Below are 17,200 nucleotides of genomic sequence, written 5' to 3'. Positions count from 1 at the left end.
TTATTTTGTTTCCTTGCCCTGCAGTGAATTGCAGCAACGAACTGTTCACGGAGCAATCTGGGTACTTGTCAAGCCCTGGTTATCCTCAGCCCTACCCAGCTGATTTGCGCTGTAACTACAGCATACGAGTGGAGGCAGGCCTGCTCATCACACTCAAATTCCTGGAGCCTTTCGAAATTGATGATCACCAGCAAGTCCGCTGTCCTTATGACCAGCTCAAGGTATTATAGATCACTGTACCCCCGGCTGGGGCTCTCCCGCTCAGCCCCGCTTGCCCCAAATGGATCACAAATGAGGAAAGGGGGGGGTGTGCTCCAAAATGTCCAAGGTCTGCAATCTGTCTTTGAAGTATCTAGTTCTCAGCATGTGGAATAAAGAAGTCCTGCTATTTTCCTGAAAGCCATCTTTGGAACATATCTAGAATGTTGTTCTGTATGTTCACTGCCACCTTCTCCTGGGCTGCACTTCTTTTGGAAAGAGAAATCATTAGAGTGTTTTTGAAATAGATGGTTTATTCGCAAATACCATCGTTCAGTCCAGACACTGAGCTCCAGCTCCGAGGGCCTTCTGGCGGTTCTCTCACTGTGAGAAGTGAAGCTACAGGGAACCAGGCAGAGGGCCTTCTCGGTAGTGGCGCCCATCCTGTGGAACGCCTCCCTTCAGATGTCAAGGAAATAAACAACTATCTGACTTTTAGAAGACATCTGAAGGCAGCCCTCTTTAGGGAAGCTTTTAATGTTTGATGTTTTATCGCTTTGTTGTTGTTGTGTTCTATTGGGAGCCACCCAGAGTGGCTGGGGAAACCCAGCCAGACAGGTGGGGTACAAATAAATTATTATCATTACTATTAGTAGTAGTAGCAGGAAGTGTAGTGCTGAATAGCATTCACACATGTACGGACAGCAAATCCTTTGCTCCCAAACTCTCTGCTTCTCACTAGATCCAAGTTGGTGGGGAAGAGATTGGTGAGTTCTGTGGCACAATGTCTCCAGGAAGCATTGAAACCAATGGCTCTTCGGTGGACGTACTTTTCCACACGGATGATTCAGGATACAGCCGTGGGTGGAAGATCCGGTACAGCACAGAAAGTAAGGTATCCCCACCCAGCAGACGGAGATAAATGGTACTCGGCCATCTGCCAGCGCTTCCTTCATTCCTCTGTTATCTCCAACAGGAGTCTCCTGCCCGCAGCCTGTTCCAAATGATGAGTTCACCATCATTCGAGACCTACAGCCGTTGTATCAATACCAGGACTACTTCATTGCCAGCTGCAGGACTGGATACCAGCTGATGGAGGTGGGACTCATTTATCTAGGACCACGGACACATTAAAGCACATATGAAGCGCATTTCCCCCTCTAAGAATTATCGGCACCCCAGTTTACCCTCATAGAGTTACAATTCCCAGCATGCCTTAATAAACAGCAGTGCCCAGAACTTTTTGAGCAGGGCAAGGAAGAGACTCCACTTCTGACACCAACGTTGCAAGCCACACCAATTTCTGCCTAGCAGTGCGCAAGATTCCAGGGGGTCTTGGCCCTCCATCAGTGTCTGTCTTCTTATGGGCAAATGAGACACAATGGCAGTGCCGGATTAAACCCTGTGGAGGCCCCTAGACAGTCAAAATCTCGGGAGCCCCTTGCAAATTATCTCCTAATACATTTTTTATTTTACCAACCAACAGTTTTAATAAGCTAAATCAATATTATTTTGATCCATTGTTGCGGGGCCCCTAAAAGGCATGGGGTCCGTAGGCCAGTGCCTCTGTGTATTTGGCAATCCAGCACTGCAGAAATGGAGGCTAGTGTCTTAATAATATATGGCTTGTTTTACACTTAGATACAACCTTTAGTCTTCAGTGATAGAAACATGGAATTGAAGTTGGAAGGGACCAACTAGTCCAACCCCCTGCAGTGAAGGGGCGCACAGCAGGAGCACCCCTAAAGGTGCCAGCTTATCCTTACGGCAGCATCACCAGCCTCCTTTTTTGTTCTGCAGCCTATCTTGGTCTCCAGGGCACATACAAGCATGATCCCTTGTGTGACTTCATCAACACTTGTTGATGGACTAGGATTAAAGGTTGTTACACACTTTGGGCTTTTGCCCAGGTTAATTAACTTGTCCCATGCTGATTGCTGATGCTCAGAAGTAGGTTTACACATATGAATCTTGATTACATTAGCGTAAACGCTAATTACACACCTCAAAACCTTTAGAGAAGGAAAGAATGTGCTTTGGATGTGTTTTAAGGGTATAATGTGTACATTGAGTGGCTTCTCCATTACTTTATCTCTCTGCCTTCTAAGCCTTTCCCTCCTCTGATGACCTCATGATCCCTCAGGCTGTGTGTGTGTGTGTGTGTGTGTGTGTGTGTTTTCCTCCATTCCTAAAGGCTTCCCTTCCCCTTTACATCTGCCAGCTTTTCTCCTAGGAACAGTTCAAGGAATATGTGAGGGCAAGAGAAACATTTTATTCAACAAATATTTATCTCCCAAAGGCATCTGCGTTTGTGGATCTGATTAAAGGCAGAAAGAGAGGTGACGATTGCATAATTTCTGGCCAGCGTGATGAATAAGTGGGGAAATCGAAAGTAGAGCATAACAAACAAGCAGGCCTTAAATTGATCCAGAGCTCAGGCCCGGAATTTGTTTTGGCTGTTATGACTCAGCTCTGCCAGCATCTAAAACCGCATTTCCCCAGCCTGGTGCCCTCCAGATGTTTTGGTCTCAAACCAGAGATGATGGGAGATGTTGGGAAATGATGGTTTAAAGTAGCAATGGTGAGTTCCTTTAAGCATGTCCAAGGGGATTTTCCTAAACATGCTAAGCCTCCTGCACACCTCCACACTTGATATCTAGGGTAGCAGGGTATTCGAGGCAGAGGGTGTGGCTTCTGTGCAGAGTTGAGCATTGGAATATCTGCACAATGAAAATAAGAAAAACTGCCACTCAGTGATCCTAAATCCGAGGTTTTGAATAAATTAACAGATTTTTAAAACAGTATTTGCTATCTTAAGATAGGTCTTCCACCCACTGGCCAGAATCCAACAGGTGGGGCATGAACAGGTGGGGCACAGCAAAGCTGTTCCTGTCATTTTGGACTCCAGCTAAGTTTGACCAAACCAAAGGAGCACTATATGTAGAAGCCAGAGCTAGAACACATTGCTCATTTTATCAATTTTCATGAGTGCTGCAAAGTGTCAGGAGAAAGACAAAACAAAACAAAACTAAGAAAGATAACAAAACAAAACTAAGAAAAATAAGAAAGATAATTCTTGTCAACTGTACTGTAGCTTGTCAGCTTGCCTTCCTGGAGCTATGTCTGTTGTGAGGGAGCTCTCTATGGCGCAGGGACACTCTGTTCACTTCCTAGCCTGTTTTTATGCCTTCCCAGACTTCTCTGAAAATAGAAGTATGCCGGGGGCTAGAACGCAGAAGAGTCCACTGCGGTGGGTGGGTGGGTTGTATAGCGGTTACAATTCTTTTCTATTAAAAACAAAACAAAAACACACTGCTTTTCAAAGCTTCTCAGCCTTTTGACTAACAACAAGTGTACAAATATTTGGTTTTTGTTTAGTAATATTGCTACAAGAAGTTTGGGGACAGGAGAACAGATACCTGAGACCAGTGTTAGAAACTCAGATATATAAGCTAGGCACCAAATGGCTCCTTAACCCAAAACTGAATGTATAGTTGCCATTTTGGGGCAAGACGGCTCTTAACTCTTATTTTTTCAACTGATGGACTGACTGTGATTGATTCATCTGGTTAGTTCAGATGGCAGCCTTGAGCTAGGTGAAGAGCTTTGAGAACTTAAAGAAGAAAAGTCACTTGATCCAGGGACAGTCCACATATCTATTGGCTTGTTCCAATTGCTTTTTCTTAATGGTGACAGGGACCATTAATAAATGTGGGGATAGTCTTCCCAACTATGAGCAGAGCAGGGGGGGGTGTAAGTGAAGTCAAGTGACAACAATTAGCTATAACGTCGTCCACAGCTCCTACTCAGGCTGCACAGAAAAAGCATTTTGGTTCCTGAAATTCATTCTCATTGTGCAGATAAAATATAACTGGCCAATTTCTACAGGATGTGATATTTGTGTGTGAAACCAGTTCTAATCCAATGATCTCCAGGCATCTCAAGTGGCCGATAGGTAAAGGTAAAGGGACCCCTGACCGTTAAGGCCAGTCGCGGACGAATCTGGGGTTGCACACTCATCTCGCTCTATAGGCTGAGGGAGCCGGCGTTTGTCCGCAGACAGCTTCTGGGTCATGTGGCCTGCATGACAAACCAGAGCACCGCACGGAAACGCCGTTTACCTTCCTGCCGGAGCGGCACCTATTTATCTACTTGCACTTGACGTGCTTTCGTACTGCTAGGTTAGCAGGAGCAGGGACCGAGCAACGGGAGCTCACCCTGTCGCGGGGATTTGAACCGCCGACCTTCTGATCGGCAAGCCCTAGGCTCTGTGGTTTGGACCACAGTGCCACCCGCGTCCCAAGTGGTCGATAGCTAATTTCGACACTGCCTGAGACAAAGGTAAGGGGCATAGCTGTGTGCAGGGACTTGCCCAGCCATCGACTCCTTTTTTGTTTTTGAGCAGGGTGAAAAAGCACTGAAATCCTTCACCGCTGTCTGCCAAAAGGATGGGACGTGGCACCGCCCTATGCCCCGATGTGAAAGTGAGTAGCTAGCCACAGATTTGAAGTACTATTAAAGGATGGCAAGTTGCCAATTATTTTATTTTTATTTTAAGGTCATTTAGTTGCTAGAGGGACGGGGGGGGGGGCAGCTTTCGAATGCCAAAACATCTAGGCCTAGGCCTGTTCCCAAGGTCTAGGCCCCATCTGCACCAAACATTGAAAGCAGCATCATAGCTCTTTAAGCAGCCATGGCCACTTTCCCCCAAAGGGAAGCTTTTGTTAAGGATGCTGATAATTGTTAGGAGACTCTTGTTCCTAAGGAAAAGCGGGACATTCTGGGATCAAATCAGAAACTGGAGTGGCGTCTGTAAATCCGGGACTCTCCCTAGAAAATAGGGACGCTTCGAGGGTCTTTAATAATAAATAAATAAATAAATAAATAAATAAATAAATAAATAAATAATTTGTACCCCGCCCATTTGGCTGGGTCTCCCCAGCCACTCTGGGCGGCTTCCATCAAATATTAAAATACATTTAAAATATCACAGTTTAAAAACTTCCCTAAACTTCCCTAATCATTTCCCCATGGGTGGGAAGTCATCTTGAGGGGTGTGGTTTTTTTTTTTTTAGTAGGCAACTGGTAGCAGGAAATCACCACTGAATGATTGTGACCGAGCTGGACTTTGAAAGGATTGCTGAAAGAAAGATTCCCTCCCCTTCATTTATTTGTCGAATTTGTCTCATAGTTGTGAACTGCGGCGAACCGAAAAGCCTGACCAACGGGGACTTCAGCTATGAGTCCCAGCCAAACAATAACGAATACCTGTCAGTTGTCAAGTACAGCTGCAAAGAACGCTATTACCGCCTTTTCAATAAGGGAGGAGGTGAGTCCTGCCCAGCACAAACTGTGCCCCCCCTCAGTCCCATTCTTTTTTCCATTCTGTCCACACCCTATAGTCTGCTAAGCATTGCTGAGAATTATATCCCTGTGACAGGTAGAACTACAGTTCCCGGAAAAGAATGTGCTTTGAGTGTGCTTTAAAGGTGACGTGCGGACACAGGAATTCCCCTCCATTCCACGAGGGGTCTTTCAGCCATGCTCACAGCCGTTTCACTAGGGGATTCCACTTTTGCAGCCCATGGAAAATAATTGCCTCACAAAGGCTGCATGATTAGGGCAGCAGCACAGGGTGTAACTCTGGCATTACTGTACTTACTGTGTGGCAGAAGTTGCAAAAGCAGAAATGGGTCAATTCTGGGGTGGGTGGGGTGGGGGTTAATGCTGTTCTGCATTAAAGACAAGGAAAGTGGGGAAGTAGTTAAGGCAAGAGAAGCGGTACGACTGCTGGGTCTTGTCTTTGGGAGCTTAAAAAACAACAACACAAGTTGTTGCAGGTATGTAGAGAGAGAACTGAATTTGTGATGGGGGGGAAATGAGGAACCGACAGAACTGTTCCTTCCAAGAACGGATCCTGCCATCCCAGCCTGTGCAGATGTGCCCTTACAGAGTCGAAAAACTGAGGTGTTAAGCAGGCAAGTTATTCAGACTGTGCTCTCATTATTCCTGTTTCCATCCTCAGATATATATACCTGCTCTGCTAAGGGGTCTTGGACGGACCAAGATGACCATGAGGACATCCCTGTGTGCATGCCAGGTATCAGCACTCTTCCATCCTCCTCCTCCTCCTCCTCCTCCTCCTCCTCCTCCTCCTCCTCCTCCTCCTCATGTTGTCTAAAAAAAAAAAAAACCAGGCAAATGCTGCAGAAAAGAACAAGACTGAACATGAGGGTAAGGGAGAGGAGGGAGAAAAGATGGGATCGAAAACAGAGAGACAACAGCCTGATGGTGAAGCACGTTCCTTCTGCCCTAAGGTTCTGAGTTTAAAAGGGATCTTTGCCAGGGATGGGTGATTTATTTGTGGGGGGGGGGAGGAGAAACAGATTTTTGTGTCAGGCACTCAGTTCCTTAGTGTCCCGAAGGTTAGGTTCCTTCAGGTGAACAGGCTGCTGAAAGCAGAGGCAGTGGGTAGGGGTGGAGCCCGCAGCTCAGATGAGAAGTTGAAGCTAAAGCTGAGGGACACCATTGAAGAGGCGAGAAGGATCAATCAACCATTGACTAGTATTTGGACGTTATTCTGCCTCAAGTCCTGGTGCTAGAGTTTACCCATCATGAAAAGTAGCCATTTATAGCTTTATCCTCTACAATTCTATGATAAAGCCAGTGCTTTTTTCCCCTTAAAAAATGTTTAGGGGCACTCTCATTTTGATTCCAAAAAAAATAAATCACCATTTTATAGTTCAAATCGGGAAAAATAAGTACACTAAATGGACAAAAGTACAAAGAAATGCATTACCTCATATGACACAGCTGACAGTAACTTGCACATTGGCATGAGGTTGTGTGCACTAACATCTTCCTGATTCTACACATCCACATTCCACTACTTCACACATTAAATGCTCGCTTCCATCTGAGACTCAGGAAACACCGTGACAGGAAATGAGGCCGCCATCACGGGTAGCAACGGAACTGACGATTCACCATGCCAGAGGAGAAACTTTATTTTTTTAACATTTTAGTTTCTTCTCCTGTCAGATTCACAAAATGTTTAGGGGTATGTGTACCCGTGAGGTTCCCCCCCCCCACTGAAAAAAAAAAGCACTGGATAAAGCCACCCAGCTTATGGTGGTGAATGACACAGTTTAACAATGCCCTGTTTAAGAAGAGTATGTTATTTTATCTGTCCTGAATCTCCAGGTAGTGGGCTAAGTATGTTAACAGTAAGAGCAAATGCCGGTGGGGGGGGGGGAATTGATTACGTGGGAAAGGTCTGAAATGTTCTGTTAAGAGGGAACGGAAGCACACAAAATAAGGAAATGTCACGTGGAAAGAGGAAAAGCCAGGAGGCAGTCGCCTTTCTTGACCATATTGTCTCTCTTGCAGTATGTGGAAGGCCAGACAACCCCATCGTAAGAATCCAACGGATTATTGACGGCCAAGAAGCGCCACCAGGCAGCTTCCCATGGCAAGCAAAAACATACGTCACCAGCCGTGGAGGCGGGGCATTGCTGGGTGACCGCTGGATCTTGACCGCAGCACACACTTTGTACCCCAAGGGGAGCAGTGCATCTCGGATGGCTCAGAGTCCTGAGCTCTCCGAGTTGACTGAGAAGACTCAAGTCTTCCTGGGCCACACAGACGTGGATGAGCTCATAAAGCTGGGAAATCGCCCCGTCCGCAAAGTTTACATCCACCCAGCGTACAACCAGAGCCTTAAGGAGAACTTTGACGGGGACATTGCCCTTCTGGAGCTGGAGGACCCAGTGACGCTTGGCCGCGACATGCTGCCAATCTGTCTCCCAGATCCGGGGAACAGCAGCACCTTCTACGCTCAAGGATGGATGGGTTATGCCAGTGGCTTCGGAGTAGAGAAGAACTTCCTTGCTCACAAGCTAAAATACGTACCGCTTCCAGTAGCAAGGCGTTTATCCTGTCAGCAGTGGCTGAAAGGGCAGAAGATTGACGGCCAGGACCGGTCTTCACAGAGAACATGTTTTGTGCAGGTTCCCCATACGAAGCAAAAGATACCTGTCAGGGCGACAGTGGGGGGGCCTTTGCTGTGCGTGACCCGGAGACTGGGCGCTGGGTGGTCTCAGGGATTGTTTCTTGGGGCATCGATTGCGGCAAAGGCTATGGCTTTTACACCAAAGTTATTAACTACCTGGACTGGATCAAGGGCATAGTGGGGAAGGATTGGGTCTCAATGCAAGGGTCAGATTAACATATTGGAATGTAAGCATCTGTTGTGAGTCAATCAATGGAAGCTCCACCATTTTGGAAAGAACTGTCACCTCCAATGTATTGTTTCATAGCTCCTCCCAAGGAATGAATAAGTACGACCTTAATTCATGGTTTAGCAAATCCTCTTCATTAATCAGTCTAAGCTTTAGCTTAGATAAACGATAGCTTGTTTGAAACTGTCGATGTAATAATCACTAAAAGATTTCTGTACTACTTGCTTTAGTAATGGACAGATAAAAACAACATTATATTCCTGTGTCACTATCCCCAAAGGAGCACAGCATGCCTTTGATTACATCCTTGTGCTAGGAAGAATGCTATTTTCTTGTGGTTAATAAGGCAGCTGCTGAAGTTGTTGGTGGATCCAAATATGTCAGGCAGGGATGGCTGTCACGAGGGATAGTCATGGGCACTATATTCAAGAGCAGCTTCATTCTCCAAAGAATGATCCAGGAGCCTGAATCTCACATCCTCTCCATTTCTTTTTTCTTTTATAATAGTTTTATTGAATTTCCACAAATTCACATAAAATTCCCGTACATTATAATTTTTCTTCTGTTTATCAACTTCCCTTCCCTTTTTTAATACTTATTGCCACAACTTATCTTCACTCTTCTACACCATAGCCATAATACAATAGTCTCTAATTATTTCTGGTGTTCATAGTTCAAATCCTGCTCACTAATCCATCACATTATAATATTTCTTTAGTCAAAAAAAGGGCTTCTGTTCTTCCATCCTCCTCCATTTCTTAGGCTCATCTAAAATAAAGTCATTGCCACATAGCAATTTTACACTAATGTTGGCAATAGATGAGGAACAACAACAACAAAGGCTGGTGTGCTTATTCCAGAAAAATTAGCAGCTGATACTTTTCACAATTTGGAGGAAATCATTCCCTGTTAATGTCTGCAAGCTACTATTAAAGGCAAGGCTACAGTGGCTAGTCCAAATGTTGCCAACTCTACTTCACTTTTGGGGATTCCTGGGCTATGGCATTCATACACCAAAGAAAGGTTTAAGTGTAGAACATCTCTTACCACTTTTGAGCTCGATCCCACCGCCCGATACAAATAAAACATTTCTCCATGCTTTGATTCAAATTAGTTAGGACTGCTGAGAGCTAGATAAAATGGCTTCACATTGTGCCCAGGCTACAACTGGGCTCTTTGTGGTTAAGGGGTAACGAAGGGCTGATTCGCACATGCATATTTATCGCTTGGTGACTGCCCCATCCAAACTTTCATGTTTCAATGGAGCCATGACAGATCTATATGACACACATAACTTCCACATCTTAATGCTTTTGAAGGGTGCCTGATGATCACACAGTCGTCAAGTGTACAGTACTCAAGTGATAAACGTGAATCTGTGAGTCAGGCTTTAGCCCAGTTGGTCTTCCTTTAAAAGGTTATTATTAGTCATGCTTCTCCAAAGAAGCTACTTCACTACTAGTCAAATTATCTGCTGATGTTTTTTCCCCTAATGCAACTACTCTACTGTACTGGGTAAAGCTATATTAGCGCAATACTTTTAATCCAACTCTTGATGGTGCAATCCAGACTTCTAGAACCTGTCCCACTATTGGCTAAGAGATTCTCGACCACATCTTATGCGCTCCCCAAATAATGCTCCTGCCTAACTGTAAATTTGCATATATCGCTTCACAAAAATGGCATTCTACAAATATTAAAGTCACTGCTGCACAAAACTTTGGGTTCTGTTTTAAGACTCTTCTGTGCTTTTCTGTTTTCACTGTATACATAAAGCCACCATGCTAACCCAATGTTCTTTTGCACTCTGCCATGACCCAGGAAATACAACAGGGCTTTGTGAACGTTTTTTGGAAGCCGAACTTCCGACGTGGCTTCTGCGGCTTCTGATTGAGTGCAGGAAGCTCCTTCAGCCAATCGGAAGCCACACTTTGGTTTTCAAATGGTTCCAGGAGTTGAATGGACTCCCAGAACAGATTAAGTTCCGACAACCAAGGTACCACTGTACACAGGTTTGGCAATGCAGTTGAGGACAGTTGTGTTTTCAGTACTTGGGGGTCAGCAGGAGCAAGATGGCCACATAACATAAGGGCTGCCATTCACTTCAGTGGGCAAAAGTAAGTGCTGCATTTGGAGCACTGTTTGCAGAGCAGCTAAAGCCGGGCCTTCATCCTGAGAAGGACAGGTGGTGAACAGAACCTTGACAGGGCATCTTGTCTGCCAGGGATCTCTTTCCCCCTAACCGTTTTGAGGAACGGCTTAGGGATCTGCGTATGTTTAGCCTGGAGAAGAGAAGGTTAAGGGGTGATATGATAGCCATGTTCAAATATATAAAAGGAGTCATATAGAGGAGGGTGAAAGGTTGTTTTCTGCTGCTCCAGAGAAGCGGACACGGAGCAATGGATTCAACTACAAGAAAGAAGATTCCACCTAAACATTAGGAAGAACTTCCTGACAGTGAGAGCTGTTCGGCCAGTGGAATTTGCTACCAAGGAGTGTGGTTGAGTCTCCTTCTTTGGAGGTCTTTAAGCAGAGGCTTGACAGCCATCTGTCAGGAATGCTTTGATGGTTGTTTCCTGCTGGCAGGGGGTTGGACTGGATGGCCCTTGTGGTCTCTTCCAACTCTATGATTCTATGATGTTCTATGATGTTCTTCAAACCAGCCATGCTGTCTGGGGTGATGGACCCAGTAGTCCAAAACATCTCAAAGGCACCAAACTGGGGAAGATTCTTGAAAATAATCCCGGAAAGTGTTCTCACCCTAAGCCAACAAACTGTGTGTCTACACAAAGCACAAATCTAAGAGGCTTCAGCTCCCCACATTCCTTTTATTAAGTCACTCAGTCATTCACTAATCATTGTTTCCTATAAAACTCTGGGTTTCACCATCTAGACTTTCAACAACCTGCTGGTAGTTATTAGTTTTTTTTTGGGGGGGGAGCAGATCAATTTCTGTCCCCACTTTTCAGCCTCTGCCTATACATCCCATGCCCTTTAAAATGTGGGTTTTTTGGGGGGGGTATTGGGTTGTTGTTTTATTTTTATATGTATTTTGTGGTTTTATATCTTCATTTTATTCTGTGAACAGCCCTGAGACCCTAGGGTATAGGGCAGTATATAAAGAAAATCGTAGTAGTAATAGTTAGTAGTAGTAGTAGTAGTAATAATAATAATAATAATAATAATACCTGGTCCACAGGGTTGGCCTACCTTGTGGTCACACGCACCATTCACCTACATAAAAATAATTATCCCAGGTAAAAGGAGGCAGGGTGGTGTGCACCTTTTCAGCTTTCTGTTTAGAAAAAGGAAGTCAGGATTCAAACCATTATTTATTTATTTGTTTGTTTGTTTGTTTGTTTGTACCCCGCCCATCCGGCTGGGTTTCCACCCCAGAAGGGCCTGAGAACAAATGGCTAATGGGAAGTGCAGAAACATCACTTCCCTGCACATCTATCTCCCTTGAGTTCCTCGTGACCTTTCAGTTCTTCTGTCCCTCCTCTTTGGAAACTCCTTCAGGCCTTCACTTCCTCTTTGCCACTCCCTGAATTCAGTGCTTTGGGATAGCTCTGCTCCTCCAAAGGAATTACTAAGATGCAGAAATCTGGGAATTATTATTTTTTTAATGAGGAAAGAATGCTTTGGTAGAAAAACCTTTGATCATGAAACTGTGTCTTTGTTTTCTCCAAGTTATTGAGCCCAGATGGGGAAAATCCCAGCCTGCTTAGTCATGATTTCCGAGGATCCTGACCCTGGTGTTTATTTGAACAGCTGCTGTTACAGCTCATGTACTATCCCAACACATAACTAAAAGAACCCTGGATTTCTTGAATTTCCTTTTTCAAAAGCACCTTTCCAGCTATGTCGCCATTTTATACAGCTCAGGTTTAAGGCATGTGCTGAAGAAGAAGAAGAAGAAGAAGAAGAAGAAGAAGAAGAAGAGGAGGAGGAGGAGTTTGGATTTGATATCCCACTTTATCACTATCCTAAGGAGTCTCAAAGCGGCTAACAATCTCCTTTCCCTTCCTCCCCCACAAGAAACACTCTGTGAGGTGAGTGGGGCTGAGAGACTTCAGAGCCCAAGGTCACCCAGCAGCTGCATGTGGAGGAGCGGAGACGTGAACCCAGTTCCCCAGATTACGAGTATACCGCTCTTAACCACTACACCACACAGGCTTCCTCTGGTGCCTGCCAAATCTTCCAGCATCCTACTGACTGACTGCTCAGTGCCCACTTTGTTATGGGGTCTCCAGATTGAAAAGTATATATTGTTGGAGGAGGAAGTTGGAAAAGCAGTAAGTCTTTTGCTACTTCCTCTTTCAGCACAATGTACTTTTCAAGACACAGATGGTGCCTGAGCATCTGAACAAAGTGGAGCAACTGGGAGGTTACAAAGGAAAGGGAAACAATCTGTGAAATGGGTGTGGGTGTGTGGGTGTGCGTAATATGTGACCACTGGCATGCTGCAGGAGTCAGCAGAGAGGGGTGGGGGAAAGGTGTAAGTGCTTACACCTCCCAAAGCTGGACCCAGTAATAAGGATTTTCCAGACCCTCCAAGTGTCTCCTTTTTTCCAGGGCCATAACACCAGTTAAATGTCTCCATGAACCAGGGGCGTACCCAGGATCAAAACTAGGGGGGGGCAAGCCATGGTCACGCCCAGGGCCGTCTTAAGCCTACCTGGCGCCATGGTTCAACGATCCCTCCGGCGCCCCCCACATGCACGCAGCAGCGCCCCATGGCACAAAGATCCCCGCCCGCCATATGGATACGACTGGGGAGCAAAGGGAAGGAGAAGCCACAGAGGTGGGGGAAAGAGGAAAGTGCCATAGTGGAGAAGCAAAGCAAATTAAGCAGGGCTCTGATCTGCTTGGGTTGCCACCTGTCCCAAAATGCACCCTGCATCTTAAATCGCTTCAGCGTTGCTTACACATGCACACACATCTCCCGGTGCCATTTCGGCTCCCTGAAATCAACCCCTTACACATACACACACATCCCATTCTTTTCCTCTTCTTTTATTTATCCCTGCAAAAACCCACCACTACTCTTTTGGACGCCCCCTTTGCAATTTCCCATAGTCTCTCCCTCCCCCAAATATTGTACTTTTGGTGCCAAAACACAGGCCCCACCCAAGAAATCCAATATAAAGCATATGGAAATAAATGGAAATAAATTAGCAAATAAATTTGGGAGGGTCAGAGGAGGTAACTTGGGAATTTTCCACACCTGTGCCATCTCTCCTTCACCCCTCCCAGACACACATTTCTGTAAAACAAAAGGTTTCCTGCCATGGCCGGTAGAGCTAATGGTCGTCCTTTGTGAGGGAAATGGCCCATCATCTGGCACTCTGGATGCCAGAGAATCACTCAGGCAGAGACTTCTCACCTCCTCCCTGCAGATGAAAACACTTGGCCAGCTAGGAGTAAAAATGGAATGAGGCCTGTCTTCCTGTGCTGTTTTCAGACATGTGGCCTTATTTGTTTCATACATTAATAACACATATATATTATATAAATATGAAAGACCTTAAAAATTCTTATAACACGGTCCACAACCAAAACAGGCCGCCGAAGTCTCCCAAGTTGAGCAGTAAGGAACGAATCTATGCCCTCAAGGGAGCCCCTCTAGACAATGTCCCCTTGCCCCTGACACATTGTTACAAAAGTTAGAGCTCTGCAGAAACTCGTGGCCTACTGGCACTGCCAATATAAAATATAAAAATATAAGTGAAGGTTACTCATCCATTCTCAATTCCTGTGTGTGTTCCCTTTTATCTTTATTAACTATTAATTCTTCTCTAGAGACTTTGCCCAACTTGGGTAGTTTATGTGTTATAATAAGCACCCCATCTGTGTTAAAGGCTTCCATATAAAGTAGGTATTTATCCAAGTGTGTGTGTCTCTCTCTGGTAGTACAAATCTTGTTGTGAACCCTGTATTTTAGGGGGTTGGACTAGGTGACCTCAGGGTCCCTTCCAACTCTCAATTTAGGTATGAAAGCAATGTGTCTGCAAGCGTTGGAGCATAAATTTTATTATTTTTTAATACTGGTTGTAATGGGTTGGAGTTCAGACCAACTCTGCTTTCTGGCAAGGAAAGATGGAAATCTGGGTTTTCAGAGTTTAGATTTGAGTTTTATTCTCTCCTTTCTTGACTATTATTATCTTCCTCCTTTTTTTAAACTAATTATGTCTTCAGACATTATTGTCTTCAGACCCCAACCAACCCCCTGCAGGCTTATTTCAAAAGGATGTTTTATGGGAGACCAAATTGTCAATGCATCACAATGGCCAATTGGCCACAACAATTTCTTCCCATAAAGGACTTGAGGGGGACTGAATTATGAAGGACATTTTATCTCTTTGACCACAACCTAAGGAAAGGACCTAGAAAGCTATAACTTTTCAGAAGGTTTCTTATACACGAAGTTCCCAGAAATAAATACTTACTGCTGCTGGACTACTGCGCTGGGCTGGTGTTGAGGCAGAAAGCAGAAGCAAAAAGCAGAGGGGCCAAGGAGGAGACACGTGCACGTGCTGAGCCAGCCCTCTTCCTGCTCTCAGCCTTGCAGAGCTGCCCACCCATTGGCCTGTGCCTCAGCGATATTAGCCAATGGCTGCATCAGGAGGAGGGAGGGAGGAGGGAGGATGCAGTGGGGGAGAGCGATCGCGGGTGGGGAAATGCTTCTGAAAAAAATAATTAGGGGGGGAATGCTTTGAAGTTTTGAACGCTGATCATTTTTGCTGGGGGGCGGCAGCTTGCTTCTAGGGGAGGTGGAGGAGGGAGGATGCAGGGAGGGAAAGGGTGAGAAATTGTGCCCAGCCAGGAAAACAAATGCTCATGGGGAAAAAAAATACGGAAAAGAATGCCGATCATTTTTGCTTCTGGGGGGGGCAGCTTGCTTCCAGGGGGGGCAGCTGCCCCCCCTGCCCCCCCTTCGGTACGCCCATGCCATGAACACAGTCTTAACAGTGAGTCCGTGACTGTGGAGGCCAGTTCTGGATCCACATGTCCTTCCACAGTGGGGACATAGGTTCCTGGCTGGGAGTTGATCATGGTGAGGGTTTGTCAAACGTGCCTTCCTCTTAGCTTGTTTCTCCTTTTTGCCCTGAGTTTGTGCTTCTTCAAAGTCCATGATGAAGTGTAGGTGGGCTCCCACAAGGCAAGACACAGTGATAACAGCAAGAACCTTTATTGAACTAACAGAACTGGACAACAGGGGCAAACCAACTGCTTACCGTATTTTTCGCTCCATAGGAAACCACAACCATTTAAAAAATATTCAGTTTGTACAATAATGAAAAACAGTGGTTTCTCCAGATCTCCCTGCTACACTTCCTCTCCTCTTATTGATTTAACTCTATATTACCATATTGATTTCTCCTACAACCAACTTCCTGTTTCAGAATGCAAAATGCCCATCATATTAAGACAGCATAAAGTGTGAGTGTGCAAGCTTGTGTTGAGTTGGGATATGTGCTATTGTGCAATTCCTAGGCAAACATTTTTTTAAAAAATGCACACTGCTCATCTGATTCTTGCATGCATACATTTGTACAAAATCAACACATTTAAAATAACAAATTAGAAGATGGTATGGAAGAGAAAAGGGATCAAAGAGGAAAGTGGAATTGATTTTTTGACTGCAAATACATGCATGTTTCGACTATTGAGGCCAAATTTGAATGGAGTCAGCGTGGATTCTAAGTGAGATCCAGCTCAAATATGGTCAAGCCCAAAGTTGCACAAAATGTCAAAAATTGACTGCCTGGAGCATCTGGTCACTTTTCTAGAGTGCAATACATTAACAAAGCAGTAAAGATGCTTTCAAAAAGGGATGCGGGTGGGGTTAAACCACATAGCCTAGGCCTTGCAGATCAGAAGGTCGGCGGTTCGAATCCCCATGATGGGGTGAGCTCCCGTTGCTTGGTCCCAGCTCCTGCCAACCTAGCAGTTTGACAGCACAAAGTGCAAGTAGATAAACAGGTACTGCTCCGGCGGGAAGGTAAACGGCGCTTCCATGCGCTGCTCTGGTTCACCAGAAGCGGCTTAGTCATGCTGGCTACATGACCCGGAAGCTGTACGCCGGCTCCCTCGGCCAGTAAAGCGAGATGAGCGCTGCAACCCCAGAGTTGTCTGTGAATGGACCTAATGGTCTGGGGTCCCTTTACCTTTACCTTTTTAAAGCTCCTTTCAAGTCTATCGGGGGGGGGGGGAGAGCAAGAAGGCAGCACACGTGATTCTTCATTTGGTTCTCTTTTTAATATAATCCAACTGAGTATGTGTTACAAGCAATATGTAATGTATTTGTAAAATCAGGGCTACGTTCAACATACAAATGAAGCTGTGGAGATTCTGTAGCAGTAGCGGCAGAAGCAGTGAGGGCTTGTTCCAAGGACAGGCTAACTGTCAGAGACAGGGAAGTGCTCCTGTCTTTCTGTTGCACACAATACATGTGGTTTCCCCGTTATGTGTCAGTGGCAGCAAACCAGACTTTGTTGTACTTCCATGTGGCACCTCCCTCAATCCAAAACCACCCTCCAGGGGCGGGGAACAAACTTACTGCAATAGAGATATGTACATTGTAGATTGTATGGTCATCTGCTAGAAACCCCTGAGGATGAGGAACTGTTTCTCTCCCTCTGCCTATGTAGCCTTTGAAATGGTTTTAAAAGGGATTTTGATTTGTGCTCTTTGCATACCCTTCAACATTTCTCTGATGAACATAGGGACGTCCTAAGGAAAAGCGGGACATTCCAGGA

The 17,200-nt window shown here is 45.3% G+C and overlaps 1 protein-coding gene across 1 annotated transcript in view; it reads left to right on the top strand.

The window, feature by feature from the left end:
* Nucleotides 1–10,156, top strand: part of C1R (complement C1r) — a 17,954-nt gene extending 7,798 nt beyond the window's left edge. The window contains 8 exon segments of the mRNA XM_033173349.1: nucleotides 25–221; nucleotides 941–1,088; nucleotides 1,175–1,296; nucleotides 4,604–4,682; nucleotides 5,390–5,527; nucleotides 6,224–6,298; nucleotides 7,588–8,177; nucleotides 8,180–10,156. Of these exon segments, the coding sequence (XP_033029240.1) occupies nucleotides 25–221; nucleotides 941–1,088; nucleotides 1,175–1,296; nucleotides 4,604–4,682; nucleotides 5,390–5,527; nucleotides 6,224–6,298; nucleotides 7,588–8,177; nucleotides 8,180–8,425 (1,595 nt within the window). The 3' untranslated portion in view covers nucleotides 8,426–10,156.
* The last annotated feature ends 7,044 nt before the right edge of the window (nucleotides 10,157–17,200 follow it).

The sequence above is a fragment of the Lacerta agilis genome, chromosome 16, assembly GCF_009819535.1.
Source record: "Lacerta agilis isolate rLacAgi1 chromosome 16, rLacAgi1.pri, whole genome shotgun sequence".
Classification (NCBI taxonomy): Eukaryota; Metazoa; Chordata; class Lepidosauria; order Squamata; family Lacertidae; genus Lacerta; species Lacerta agilis.
This window is presented reverse-complemented; position numbering and strand designations above follow the sequence as displayed.